The 15,770-nt window shown below is 38.4% G+C and overlaps 1 protein-coding gene across 11 annotated transcripts in view; it reads left to right on the forward strand.

Annotated features, from left to right (window-relative positions):
• Positions 1-15,770, forward strand: part of Dennd4a (DENN/MADD domain containing 4A) — a 113,544-nt gene that overhangs the window by 47,852 nt on the left and 49,922 nt on the right. For all 11 annotated transcript variants that reach the window (XM_006510743.3, XM_006510741.3, XM_006510745.3 and 8 more), the window contains 5 exons: positions 3,692-3,758; positions 5,324-5,382; positions 7,928-8,072; positions 8,352-8,527; positions 13,787-13,887. In XM_006510743.3, coding sequence (XP_006510806.1) covers positions 3,692-3,758; positions 5,324-5,382; positions 7,928-8,072; positions 8,352-8,527; positions 13,787-13,887 — 548 coding nt within the window. The remainder of the gene's footprint in view (positions 1-3,691; positions 3,759-5,323; positions 5,383-7,927; positions 8,073-8,351; positions 8,528-13,786; positions 13,888-15,770) is intronic.

Here is a 15,770-nt window from a genome sequence, read left to right on the forward strand (position 1 = left end):
TTTCATTTACATTTCAAATGATATCCCCTTCCTCATTTCCCCTCCACAAACCCTCATCCCATCACCCCTCCCCTTTGCCTCTGAGTGGGTCCTTCTCCACCCACTCCCACCTCACCACTCTAGCATCCTCCTACACTGGGACATCAAGCCTTGACAGAACCAAGAGCCTTTCCTCCCACTGATGCAGATAAGGACATCCTCTGATACATATGTAGAGGGAGTCATGGATCCCTCCATGTGTACTCTTTGGGGTGGTTTAATCCCTGAGAGCTCTGGGTGGTCAGGTTGGTTGATATTGGGGTTGTAATCCCCTTCAGCTTCTTCAGCCCTTCCCCTAGCTCTTCCATTGGGGCCCCCGGGCTCAGTCCTATGGTCGGCTGTGAGTATCTGCATCTGTATTAATCAGGTGCTGGCAGAACCTCTCGGGTACAACATACCAGACTACTGTCAGCAAGTGCTTCTTGGCATCAGCAGTAATGTCAGGGTTTGGTGTCTGTAGATGGGATGGATCCCTAGGTTGGGTGGTCTCTGTATGGCCCTTCCTCAGTCTCTGCTCCATTTTATGTCCCTGTCTTTCCTTTGGACAGGAACAATTTTGGGTTAAAAATTTTGAGATGGGTGGGTGACCGCGTCCCCTCAACTGTGGACCATGCCTGTCTACTGGAGGTGGTCTCTATAGGTTGCAGCTCCCCTCTGTTGAGAAGCCTCTAATGCCTTGGCTAATTGAGCCCAGCTGAGTTTTCTCTCTCGATTCTGAATTCAGACGGTTGCGGTTATTATCTTGGTTGAGGTATGTGAAGAGAATCTGACCTCACGCAGATAATGTAAGTAGAAATAGGAGGGCACTTAAGAAGTCATTTTAGGATTGTGGATATTACTTTTTGGCATTGTCCCAAAGCTTGGCAAGTAGTAGTTTCTTCTAACTTATTAGTAATGCAAAATATGAAACCTAATCAATAAAGTTTCCTTCTGTGTTCTATTAAAATCTGAAGGTCTCTCTTACTTAGTCTTGACTGAACATTAACTCATGCATGCGTGATCTTATAGCATTGTGTATCGGTCACTTGCCCAGCAATTCTTCATTGAGGTTATAGTCAAATGTCTTCTTCAATTTAAGAAAATCACTTGTTAATATCTATAGCATCAGAAGAGTTTTAACATTTGTAGTGTGTGCGTGTATGTGTGCGTGTGCATGCATGTTGGCATGTCCTCGCCGTGGTGCACAGGGAGAGGTCAGAGGACAGTTGCAGGAGCCAGTTCTCTTCTTCAGTGTGGGTCCTGGGGACTGAACTCAGGTTATTAGGTTTGACAGCAAGCACCTTTACTTGCTAGCGCAAAACAAAACAAACAAACAAAAAAGATATTTTTTGTTTAGTTGTTTTACAAAGTTCATTGTGGTGCCAGACTCAAACCAGGCCCTCCAAGAGGCCTCCCTCCCAGCTATATTTCCAGTTTTCAGAAAAAGTTTTCAAATATTGCAAAGCTTTTGGGTTCATGGTGACAAATTCTTACTTTTCACTTGAAAATTTGAATTTAATTATTAATAAGTATCTCTAGTTGTTTTCCTTGCACTTTGTTAATTCTGATGGAAAATATCTGTTAAATGACTAACACTGGATAGACTTAATTTGCCCATCATCTTCCAGACGAAAATGGCATTCTGTGTGGGGAGAACAAAACAATTCATTCATAACTCAGTCTTGCAAGTGCTTTAGCAAAATCAAGATGGCGACCATGCTTTCGTCTGCATTAGCAATGCTTTATGGGTACTTACCCATTATCACAGCATAATCTAAATGTATACTCCAGAATTAAGATACAGGACAGATATTTACTACCTCAATAACAGTAATTCAGACATTCTTTTTTTCAAGATTTATTAATTATTTTTATTTTATATGTGTGATTGTTTTGCCTGTATGTATGTCTGTGTACCACATGTATGTCTTGTGCCCTTGGAGGTCAGAAGAGGGTACCAGATCTCCTGGAACTAAAGTTATAGATGGTTATAAATCACCATGTGAGTATTGGGAACTGAACTGAGTTTTCTGCAAGAATAGCAAGTGCTCTTAACTGTTGAGCCATCTCTGCAGCCTCAAAGAGACATTCTTAAATGGCATTGGCATTGCTTTAGTCTCTAGTAGCAAAGTAGTAAAATGCAGCATCTGCCAGGTTAAGCCTGCCTTGATCCTCATAGGCTGTTAGCAGTTTCATTCCCAGTGCTTTGACACTATCACTGCAATTGCCAAGTGTGTGAGAAGGGCAAATTGAGTCTCTCTATCACCATAAAAAGAGTTTTGACCTTGCCCATCCTCTCTGGATGGATCTTAAACACCCTTAGAATTTCATGGATCATACAGAAATCCTGATTTCCTAACTGCTTCAGATAATCAAGCAGATGTGTATCTTGTGGTACTCATTCCTCTAGTCCTTATTTTCCTTCCAGATTTTAAATAATAGTGAGACTAGTAGCTTTTCACAGACTCTGCACAGTTCATAGTTAAAACATGGAATCAATAAATGACTTGTCCAGTTCTCCATTTATTTGTAATGACCTCACTTCTACAAATAAGATAATCTTTAAATAATGTTTAGAAGAAAATACAAGAAAAACAGCTTATTTATTATTAGAAAATAAAATACTTTTTATGTTTTTTACCTTCTATAATATTCAAAACAAAACTTATTGATTGGTGAATGACTGTAATCTTTGTGCTCAGGAGGCAGAGGCAGGAGGATTACAAGTTCAAGGCTATATACAAGGTCATATCCCTAAGAGCCAAAGGGTGTAGTTCAGTGAAAGAACTCGCTGGTGTGTGAAAGGTTTGGGGTTTGATCCTTATCACCACAAACAAAACAAAAAGCAAAACAACAAAAAGCCATCTCGTTGATGTAGATTCTTACCCATTGTTTAATGGAAGGCTTATTGAGGATGGAGAAGTCTTCCTTTGTTGCCCAGGCTGCCTTGAACTCCCAGAACTCACATTATCTGCAGTCTCTCAAGTAGATGGGACTACAGGCATGCACCACCTCACCCAACTTATTCATGGTTTACAAACATTTAATTTTTAGTACCTCAGATGGTTATTCCACAAAATATGAGGGATTAATTAAAAATATAAATATAAGAATTAGTTTTAGTAATGTTGATTATTACCTGCTTAGGAAGAAGAAAATATGTTTTGTTTTGGGTTTTTTTGGTTTTTGGGTTTTTCAAGACAGGGTTTCTCTGTATAGCCCTGGCTGTTCTGGAACTCACTTTGTAGACCAGGCTGACCTCAAACTCAAATCTACCTGCCTCTGCCTCCCGAGTGCTGGGATTAAATATTAAAATAACATACTGTTGCATATAATCAGCTGTTAACATGAAGTTACTCAGTTTAATCAGAGGCAACTTCAATGATTCAAACAACTTTCGGTGTTACTTTGTTTCCACAGTACTAGGGGCTTTGGAGCTTAAGTGCACAGGGTCTTAAGGAGCTTGAGTTTGTGACAGCATGGTAACCATGTAGCAAATGGTATTAATGAGTTTGTGATGGCATGTTAACCATGTAGCAAATGGTATTAATGAATTTGTGATGGCATGTTAACTATGTAGCAAATGGTATTAATGAGTTTGTAATGGCTTGTTGACCATGTAGCAAATGGTATTAATTTTGGAATCAATTGAGTTTCTGTTTTTGTTTTTAAGGCATATTTCTCATTTTATGCATAAAGTTCCCTTTCCATCTCCTCAGAGGCCACGGATTTTAGTTCAGGTAAGGGTCTTTTAATATGAAGGTCGTATGAATTACTAATAGCTCCATCAGCATGTACTATAAGAATAACAACTTTATTGTGGGAAAAGTAGAATGAGCTCTGGAAAAAATCAGATGTTTGTTCATGGTGGATCCAGGCTCTAATATTTTATTAACTCCATTCACAGAAGAGGACTTTTTTTTTTTTTTTTTTTTTTTTTTTTTTTTTTTGGTTTTTCGAGACAGGGTTTCTCTGTATAGCCCTGGCTGTCCTGGAACTCACTTTGTAGACCAGGCTGGCCTCGAACTCAGAGATCCACCTGCCTCTGCCTCCTGAGTGCTGGGATTAAAGGCGTGCGCCACCACGCCCGGCTAGAAGAGGACTTTTTGTGCATACATGTAATCCCAACATTTGGGAGGTAGAGACAGGAGGGTTGAAAATTTGATTTCAGCCTGGACTACATAGTCACTTCTAGACCAGCCTTGTTTACATAGTAGATCTGTCTCAAGAAAAAAAGAAAAGTATGCAGACAGATTATGACACCCCCCCCAACACACACATTGTTTCTGAATATTTGAAAGTCTATGCCTTTGATGGTCAAATAGTCGGTTAAATGTATTAAAATATTTATTAGAAATAGTCATGTGTTTATATGTTGCAGGAGGGAGGAAATGCCTGTGTTTTGGATATAACAGGGAAATTTAAATGACTATAAATGTTTCACAGTTGAATACGTCTCTGCTCTTTTGCTTATATCTTGTTTGAGGTCTTGATAATTTAAACTGCCTGTTTATTTAATCTGTGAAAAGATTCATACAAAGGAAATATTTTCATGTGTTGACACCACGTGTGTTGCTGGTTACCACAGCCCTGAAGGTGGAATTATTAGCACTAGAAATCATTTAGCAGATAGATATTTACTTATTGGTAGAAATGTACATAAATTTGGAAATGCTGATGAAATTAGTTGCACTATTATATGATACCAATAAAATTTCTAGAGCATACTTATTGATAGCATTGACAGCTGGTCTACATAGCTGTTCATTACTTCATGACACCGAGTGCCAGGGTGCTAGCTAGCACACACACATGTGGAATTGTTTTATAGTAGAAGCTGGCATGTGTTTCCTGTACAGATATTATCTAAGTATTAATCTTTGCAGGTTATCCAGTATCCAATCTATGCAGGGCTCCACTCTGCTGTTACAGCACACAATCAGCTAGAGAGTGTGGGGGGCAAATCTCACGGCTATATTCCATTAAGACTGCTTACAAAGCAGAGAGCCCATGGGTTTGTTAGAAGCCATACGTTTACGGACCCTAAATATATGGTATTGAGTAAATTTAACCTGTTAACATAAATTTACTAATATAGAATTGGGGAAAAGTTGAAGGCATAAGAGATAGGGCTCAGAGTAAGAAGTTGGGAGGAGCCAGAGGTCAGGACATGCTTTAGAGAATCCAAACAGTGTTACGCTGGCGAGCTGGGAAACTTCATGGGTAGCTTCATTAGCCGATGTCTGTTACTAGCACATGGTGTGTCGGAGTTCATCTTTATATTTGTTTGTTTTAAATCTTGCAGTTATCCCCACATGATAATTTGATTCTCAGTCAGCCTGTTTCTTCCCCTCTTCCATTAAGGCAAGTAAAGCTTGGCTTCTGTTTGTCTCTATGTGTCTCTATGTGTACACAGTCCCACGTCTGTGCATCCTCCAGCAGAGCCTAGAGGAGGGTTTGGGTTTCTTGGAAGTGAGTTACAGGTTGTGAGCTTTCCAGCATGGGTTTTGGAACTGAACTCAGATTCTCTGGAAGAGCAATGGGCATTCTTAGACACTCAGCCTTCTCTCTAGCCCTAATTGTTTCCCTAAGTCCAGTGTGAACTAAAGTAATGTATATGTGTATTGTCTTTCCTAGCTAAAATTTCAAATGTTAATGGAAGCTCTTTTTACTTAACAGTTTCTTAGCAGGGTCTTTTTACTTAATATTAGGGTTAGTTTTTGAGAAGAAAGCAAGCTTTTAAAATAGTGTTTGGTATTTCTATATATCCTTGTTATCACATACTTACTGTGTGGTAATAGATTATGAAGGCAGTTTATTTTTGGCTCTAATTATCCTCTAAAATATATCTGAATACATTTTCTTTTTCAAGACAGGATTTCTCTGTGTAGCCCTGGCTGTCCTGGAAATTGCTCTGTAGATCAGGCTGGTCTAGAACTCAAAGATCGCCTGTGTCTGCTTCCCAAGTGCTGGGATTAATATTATGTGTCACCATTGTCTGGCTCAAAATACACTTTAATTTTAATCCAAAATAAAAAAAATACTTATTAAACAGTACATAGTTCATCATTCTAAAAGTTCAGAGAAGTTACAAAGTATGCTTTCCCTACAGTATCATTTCTTGAAATTTTATTAGCTATGTAATTTTTTTGTCAGAAATAGTTATGGTATAATTAAACTATTATCTTGCACATACCTTAGGGAGACCAGCTGCCATCTTTGACATTCATTCTGTAAGAATTACAGATGATTTCATCATTAGCCCTTAGCCCAGAGTGCTGAGTGTTTTCCAAGCTCTTATCTGAGCTGAAAATAAGCTGGACACACTGATTACAGATATTTGTAAGTGGCCAAAAGGACTTTATGCAAGTGACAACAGCATTGCTGAGATATAATTTACACATCACAAAAGTCACCCAAGTAAAGTGTGCAAATCAATGATTTTATTCACAGAATTCTGCAGCTATTATTATAATAAAGTTTTGCATATATTACTTATTCTATAAAACCAGCCTTTTGCTGCTAACCTTGATTCTGCCTGTTCCTACTAATATATGCCCAGACACATACTCACAGGAGTATGAATGCACACACACACACACACACACACACACACACACACACACACACACACAGATAGCTGTTGATCTTTTTTACTGATTTACAGATTTGTCTCTTGTACATTTTATGTGAATGAAGTGATACCATATTCAGTCTTTTCATTCCTCACTCCCTTCACTGAGCATTTCTAGGTTCATTCGTGTGAGGCACACACCACTGCTTCAGTCCTTATCCTCCAGCTAGTATTTCATTATCTGAATACACTGCATTCTGTTTACCTGTTTATCTCTTAGGAAGCCTCTATGTTTTGGCTATTGTGAATAACTTTGTTTTGAACACATGCAAGTTTTTTGTGAGCATGTTTTCATCTTTTCCAAAAACCTTATTCTTAGCTTTTGATTCATCATAAAAAAATTAGCCCAGTGAAACCAGTTATTTACCATTATACAGGCAAAATGCTCATTGGTTACTAGATTACTTGGTTAGTCCATATTTTGTCCTATCTAGAACATCTAAGTTTGTTGTTTTATTAATTTGCTTTGTAGCTCTATCTCACCATTTCTTAGCTCTTGATTTCTGAATGCTATTATTATTATAATAGTGAGGAGTTTATATTCATAAATCCAAACTTAAATATTTGTTTTTCCTCAAAAGGAGACTGGCCTGAAAAGGAATGGTTTTGTGATAAGGAGCACTATGATTAAAAACGTTTCATTAAAATTGGGCATGGTGGTGCCTACCCTTAAAAGTCCCAGGACTTGTGAGGATGGAATTGACAGGTCTCTATCAGCTTAAGGCCAGCCTTGGTCTACATAGTGAGCTCCAGGACACTCAAGTCTATATAGTGATACCCTTACTCAAAAGAAACAAACCAGAGACCTTTCCATTAAAGAATTACCTTCTAAGAAAACATTCTTTTAACTAATTAAATTTGTTTGAGAGGACATTATGTATACAGCAGATCTTTTTACACGAAATGAAGCAGATATGCAGATGTGTTAGTGAATACCAGTAATCCCAGGCCTTAGCAGCCAAGACAAGAAAATTGACAATTGGAAACCAACCTGGGCTATAGCAAGACCCTGTCCCAATAACAACAGCAAAAGAGAAATGGAAACGAGCAGGACGGGCAGAAGACTTTACATTTCCCATCCTGAATGCAGCGCTGCAAAGTGCACGGCCTTAAAAGCTCTCACACACAGTCTTTTGGACTGCTTGTAATACTGTGTCTGTCCTGCCCAACAACAGCACTTACGTTTAAAGTTGAATATGCACAACCCTGCTCTCTTAGATAATTAGGAGTTTAAATTGTTTTGTTCTTACTGTGTATTCTTGCTCGGACTGACAGTGGTGGAAAGTTTTCAACACTACTCCAGAATCTTGGCCCTGAGAATGCTGTGACACTGCTGGTGTTTGCTGTAACAGAACATAAAATCCTCATCCATTCCCTACGGCCCTCTGTGCTCACCAGTGTGACAGAAGCATTAGTGTCTGTGAGTACCATTTCTCATAGGCAGTCAGGTCAGCTTAAACTCAATTTATTCATGTAATTGAAAGTCATTTTAATGCTTGACTACATTTTAGAAAGTAATGGATTTATACATTGTTGAAGCAGTTTTAATTTCCTAACTCTTAATTTTAGTGATAATTATTTAACTCATTATCAAACATTAAGCTACAGGTAAAAATCTAAAATATAATTTTGTGTCTATGCTGATAACTTATGCTTCGATGTCAATATCCTAATATTCTTCATCTCTTGTTTCTCCAAGATGATTTTCCCTTTCCACTGGCCCTGCCCGTATGTCCCTCTGTGCCCACTGGCCCTCGCAGACGTCCTCAGTGCACCATGTCCATTCATAGTAGGCATCGATTCCAGATACTTTGATCTTTATGACCCTCCACCAGATGTTAGTTGTGTCGACTTAGACACCAACACCATTTCTCAGTAAGTACACTTGAGACGTCATAGCCGAGACTCCATGACTTCACTGTCTCTGTATGTGAATTCGCAGTTTATAATTGCTGACTAGTGTTCTTTTGAGATATATTATTTTTTTGTATTTGGAGTTTACCATCTCCTTGTTAGCTCTTGCTGTGCTTCAGTAGAGTACATTTAGGGCATTAGAGGTGGTTGTGTTGGAAGCAAATACACTTTCAATCCTCAGGCTTTAACTATTTAAGAAACATGCCACAAGGGAAATCCAGGCAGATGGAAGTTGGGGTTGGAGAGATGGCTCAGTGGTTCGGGTACTCTTGCAGAGGACATGGATTCAGTTCCAGCACTCACAGCTAACAACTGTCCATAACTCCATTTCCAAGAGATCTCATGCCCTCTTCTGGCCACTATGGAAACTCCACATGCAGTCGCACACTTACATATAAAGTATCTTTCCAGGTGATGCTTGAGAAGCTAATAAAAATAGTGCCAGGTACCACAGAAAGTTTTAAAAACTTTTTCCTTTTTTTGCCAAATGAGTATGGGAGAATCACAATTGAGTTAAAAATCTATTTCTATACTAATACTTTAATCTTATTTCTCGTATAACACTTATCAGAATACTAGTGCATCATAGCAAAATTAGCATGTCTTAATTTTAAAACAATCTATAAATTTATATGTAATTTCCCCTTTTCACATTCTGGGATTGTAGCTTTAAAAAAAAAAATGTTTTCTTATTTCTTTGAATCCAATCTTCAGACTAGTTTCCTATCAGCCGGTAAAGAAGGAGGAACTGGCTGCAACAACGTGGCACTCGTAGGATCCGGTTGAAACGACCCCCGTTTAGTCCCTCTGAAAATCCCAAAAGCTACTTTAGTTTTGCAACTTAATAAGGAGATGTGGGATAGGGTTTCCTGTTGACTTACCGGTACTGGGGACTGAACCCAGAGCTCACGCAGGCTAAGCAAGTCTTCTGTCACTGTGGCACCCTCCTAGCCCTCTATGTTTTAATTATAGCAGTAAACCATAAAGTGTGTCCATTTAATTCCAGGATTTTAGATTGGCTTTCCACCTTTGTCATGTATTAAAACCTCAGTTGCTCGAACCATTAGAAAAATTGGGGGGGGGGGGAAGATATTTTGTTTAGAAGTATATGAACAGTCAACAAGCTCTTATTCATTAAAAATTATCAACCAATAAAATATACGACATATTTTATACATGAAGACCATTTTAATATGGAATTACTCAAAGCAAAGATTTTTTTTACCAATAATTTATTTCTTTATTCACCTTACATCCTAATCACAGTTCCCCCTTACCTCCTCTCTTCCCAGTCCTGCCTTTATGAATCCCTCCCGCATTGCCCTCTCCCCTTTTCCTCAGAGAAAGGGAGCCCCATTGTGTACCGCCCCACCCTGGAGCATCTAGTTCCAGCAGGACTAGGTGCATCCTCTCCCACTGAGGCCCAACCAGGCAGTCCAGGTAGGGGAAGGGGATCCAATGGCAGGGAACCGAGACTGAGATAGCCTCTGCTCCACTTTGTAGGGAAACCAAATATTTTTTTAATTAATTAATTTATTTTTTATAAGCAGCACTGTGTTCTTTATTAGGAATGTTTCGTTCTTTGAAATAGTAAACTAGTACTTTGCTTTCTCATTTCACAAATGCTGATGAGGCAGTGAGTTATTTATTTATTTATTTATTTATTTATTTATTTATTTATATGAGCACACTGATGCTCTTTTCAGACACACCAGTGCACCAGATCCCATTACAGATGGTTGTGAGCCACCATGTCGTTGCTGGCAATTGAACTCAGGACCTCTGGAAGAACAGTCAGTGCTTTTAACCATTGGGCCATCTCTCAGTGATTTGTAAAGCTGAACTAAGTGCTACCAGCAAGTGCACACCATGTTTATTATGATAGGCAAAGTGCTCCCTCTCTCACACTCTCTCTTTTTTCTTTTTCTTTTTTCTTATTGGATATTTTCTTTATTTACATTTCAAATGGTATCACCTTTCCCAGATCTCCCCACCCCCAAAATCCCATATCCCATCCTCCCTCCCCCTGCTTTTATGAGGGTGTTCCTCCACCCACTCCCACCTCCCACCCTCAATTCCCCTACACTGGGGCATCTATCGAGCCTTCATAGGACCAAGGACCTCTCCTCCTGTTGAGGCATGACAAGGCCATCTTCTGCTATATATGCAGCTAGAGCCATGTGTACTCCTTTATTAATGGCTTAGTTCCTGGGAGCTCTTGGGGGGACTGGTTGGTTGATATTGTTGTTCTTCCTGTGGGGTTACAATCCCATTCATCTCCTTCAGTCCTTTTTCTAACTCCTCTATTGGGGACCCCCCCCCCCTGCACTCAGTGCAATGGTTGGCTGTGATCATCTGTCTCTATATTTGTAAGGCTCTGGCAGTGCCTCTTAGGAGACAGCCATATCAGGCTCCTTTCAGCATGCACTTCTTGGCATCCACAATAGTGTCAGGGTTTGGTAACATTATAAGGGATGAATCCCCAGGTGGATGGCCTTTCCTTCAATCTCTACTCCTCACTTTATCTCCATATTTGCTCCTGTGAGTATTTTGTTCTCCTTCTAAGAAGGACCGAAGCACCCACACTTTGGTCTTCCTTCTTCTTGAGCTTCATGTGGTCTGTGAGTTGTATCTTGGTTATTTGGAGCTTTTGGGCTAATATCCACTTATCAGCGAGTGCATAGTATGTGTGTTCTTTTGCGATTGGGTTACCTCACTCAGGATAATATTTTCTAGTTCTATCCATTTGCCTAAGAATTTCATGAATTCATCATTTTTAATAGCTGAGTAGTACTCCATTGTATAAATGTACCACATTTTCTGTATCCATTCCTCTGTTGAAGGACTGGGTTCTTTCCAGCTTCTGGCTATTATAAATAAGGTTGCTATGAATGTAACACACTCTCTTAATTTGTTAAATTAACCTCTTCTTAACTGGTCATGGTTGCACATACCTTTAATCTCAGAACTCAGAATGCAGAGACAGGCAGATCTCTGTGAGTTCAAGGCCAGCCTGGTCTATGTAGTGAGGTTGAGGAGAGCCAGAGCTACTGAGTGAGACTCTATCTCACTAATATCTTATAATATTTGGTACTTTCTTTCTACTTTGATTACTAATTAATTGAAGAGTCAAAAATGATATGAGTTGTTTGCACTTGGCTCTGTCTTTAATATCAGCCATCCATGCCTTGAGGGGACCCCACAAGTGCACTAAAGTATTCTGCTGTCATTTATCCAGAGTTCTGAAACTCCAACCTGAAGTTTGAAAGAAAAACAAATTCCCAATATAGGATTTTTAGTTTCCTTTTCCTACCCCAGGTACATACAATACCGATTAAGTTCTGAATTCTAAGACATTTCTGAAGAAGGGGGAAATAAATTAATATGTATAAGATGTAATATGCATAAAGTCTCATGTATAGCCTATATACACTTGAGTCTGTGTCCTTTATGAGAAATTTCATGATTCTTCTTGACACATAAGAAAGCGCCGGACAGTGGTGGCGCACACCTTTAATCCCAGCACTTGGGAGGCAGAGGCAGGCAGATTTCTGAGTTGGAGGCCAGCCTGGTCTACAGAGTGAGTTCCAGGACATCCAGGGCTACACAGAGAAACCCTGTCTCGAAAAACCAAAAGAGAGAGAGAGAGAGAGAGAGAGAGAGAGAGAGAGAGAGAGAGAGAGAGAGAGAGAGACTGAGACTTTGTAAGCAATTAAAGGACACATTGTTTACTCTGTCATCACTTGGTTTCTAAACTGTTGATCTCTCACTGTGACACTTAGACTTCTGCCACTAATGATGAGGTAGTAGTGACAGACAGTAATCCTGTAAATGGAGACACCATGAGCAAAAATGAGACTAAAAACTCAGGAAAACTAGGTAAGGCTCCCTGACTTGACCACATTTCACAGAAACAGTATCCAGGGCAAGAGGAGGAAATTACATGAGTAGATAACAATATATCCATTTACACCAAAACATATCTTGACTGTCTATCTATAGAATGGTAACAAAAATGCAAACCAAATGAATGTTCTCCTTTCTCTGGGTTCTTCCAACTCTAGTCTAAGACAGGTGTGGGTAGAGGTAGGGGATGCTATTTGGCAATATTTCATCAAGATATTGATGTGAAAAGTCTCTACATTGTAGTCTCCCTCTTAGTCACATTATAAATGTAAAAACTACTAATTGTTTCACACAGAACATCTGCAATTTTATCCTGATCTGCCTTTATTTTCATTCCTTGGAAAAGAGGATAAATTATAAAATCATTAATTTTTATAAGATTTCTTGTTTACTCTTACTGGTTTTTTTTCAAAATGGTATTTGTTCTATAGGAATTTTGGGGGACATTTAAAGATAAGACCCTAGCATAGGAAGTTCTACTACCCACTTGTACTGAGTTGCTCTTTGTGCATAGAACATAATGAGTTTGCCTGCCTTCTCTTTTTCTCTCTATTTTTCAACATTCAAAGTGAGTATTCATTACTTTTTAAATGTAAAAGTATTGAATAAATAAGAAGTAGACTAAAAAAAAAATTAGTTATGTTCAAAAGCTTTGTGGTACATTATACCTCCTGGCCCATAGGTAGAGACCTCCTGTGTTAAAGGAGATTATAGATTCCTCCTACAGAAAGAGATATTAGTTTATAAGCAGATAACCTCTTTTAAAGTTATAAAATGTTTTGTAATATTATATTTTGCTCAAGGAATTTAATATTTTAGAAGCAAAACTCAGAATAATTTTTATTTACGCTTTGGAAAATAAGAAACTAAGCCTATAGCAATGTATTTTAATAAGGTCTGCAGTTTCTAGGTTCATTGAAAATTTAGTAATATCTTTTCTTCTCTTAGGAAAAACTGCTAGAGTTAGATTTTCCTGCTGTTCAAGTGTCTAAGCCTTCGCACATGAGAGCAAAGGATATGCTCGCTTTGTCAAGAGTTCTGTTATTACAGGATCCAGCAAAATGTAATAGACACTGTATGACAGAGCAGGAAATGCTGACGTGCATTTAGGAGAGGATTACACCTTCATTTAAATTAACTTTATGTCATCACTATCCCAGTGTGCCTCTGTCAGATTTTCTTCAGTAACCAGGCCATTGAGCATGTTTTCCATTTGTTGTTTGATGGCTGTTTCCCCTTCATGTATAAATGTGACAGGAATATACCCCCTCCAAAGGTCCATGTAACACATGTATTGTTGTCTTTTAATTTCAGAACTGGGGACAAAAAGAATGTAGCCTGGAAGATTCTCCCAAAGAAGCCATGTAAAAATCTGATGAATACACTGAACAATTTACACCAGCAGTTGGCAAAATGTAAGTGGGTAACTTAAGTAAGGCATATAATGTAGTCTGAGAAAATGACTGACTTTGTCTGAATTATTTTTTTTTAGCTAAGGAAATACAGGTAATAAGGAAAATAGAGAATGTTTACATGTCGCCTTGTGCAGGACCCATCTGCTCTGAATAAATGCTAATTTGTGTAACTGCTGCTAAAGGGAGTACGATACTGAAACTGATACTTACTTTGTTTTAACGAAAGTGGTAACTGGATATTATAATGCACACATGTAATCACAGCACTTGAGAAACTGAGGCAGGAAAATCACCAAAATTTCAAGTCAACCTTGAAACTACATAATAAGTTCCCAGCCAGCTAAGCTACTGGTAAAACCCTATTCAAAAGAACAAAAGAAAAAGAAAAAAAAAAGGCTATTTTAGTTTGGCATGGTTGATAGAAGTTATAACCCCAGCATCACTCCTAGGCAGAGGCAACTAGGTTGTTGCAAGATCAAGACCAGCCCTTGTACACAATTTCCAGGCTTTTCAGGACTACACAGCAAGACCCTGTCTTTAAAAAGTCAGTTGATTCAGATTTTAAAAACAGTGTTTACAGCCATACCTGATGGTGTACAAATTTCATGCTAGCACTTGGAGGCAGAGACAGATCTCTGAATTCCAGGCCAGCCTGGTTTACATAGTGAGTTCTAGCCAGAGCTACATAGTGAGACTGTTTCAAAAAACAGAAATGAAAAGAAGGAAGGGAAGGAGGAATGGACCGAAAAGAGGAAGGGAGGAGGGAGGGAGGGAAAGGAAAGTGATTATAGTCTTTAAGGCAAATAAACATTAAAGCAAAGTATGTTAGAAGCCAAATGAGTAATTTATAAATAAGTATTTTACAACTTACAGATTTTCATAAGACCACCTTAAGATAGTAAAATTCAAAAGGGCACTAAAGAGGTCATTTTCTTGAATTTTGCCATTACTGAAATAACATATGAAGAAATCAGGATTGCCACTGGTATATTTTCTTCATATGTAAAACAGAAAGCTTTACACATCTAAGATGGATGATTTAAAGTACATTAGGAAATGCTGTTGTCAGTGAAAGAAGAGTCAGGTCCTAACCTCTTCACTAATGCCTGTCTTGGAACCATCTGCCACTTGCTAAAACCAAAATGAAAATTGATTTTAGGATATGAAATGTTTTAGGAAAAAAAGCTTATATAAAAACATATCTTGATAGTGATCCAGAATTTCTGATAAAAATTAAGCTTTTATTTCTTGAATTCTTTCAGTATTGTAACAATGGTCCATTCAGTGTCTAAGGTTTAATACTTATTTTATGAAATATGGTCAATGGTGATGTTGCTCTCTCTCTCTCTTTTTCTCTCTATGTGTGTATATATATATATATATATATATCATGCATTTATTATGAAATGCAGACATAGGAAATAGCCTACACCTGTGAAGGTCCAAGATACTAAGAATATAACTTGAAATAGAATGTAACAGACAGTGTAAATAAAGTTTAGAAACTAGCCAACTCCATGGTAGCTCAAAAGTATTGCAGGATATATTTTTTAAATGACATAAAACAGCAAGCTTTACTTTTGTGGATTAGGTCAATTGTTTACATATTTTTGCTCCCTAGTTTGCTTTCTAGAAATGCTCTTACTTGCCGGGCAGTGGTGGCACATGCCTTTAATCTCAGTACTTGGGAGGCAGAGGCAGGCGGATTTCTGAGTTTGAGGCCAGCCTGGTCTACAGAGTGAGTTCTAGGACATCCAGGACTACACAGAGAAACCCTGTGTCAAAAAAGAAGAGAAGAGAAGAGGAGAGGAGGGGAGGGGAGGGGAGGGGAAAGAGAAGAGAAAAAGAAAAAGAAAAAGAAAAAGAAAAAGAAATGCTCTTAC

The sequence above is a fragment of the Mus musculus genome, chromosome 9, assembly GCF_000001635.26.
Source record: "Mus musculus strain C57BL/6J chromosome 9, GRCm38.p6 C57BL/6J".
Classification (NCBI taxonomy): Eukaryota; Metazoa; Chordata; class Mammalia; order Rodentia; family Muridae; genus Mus; species Mus musculus.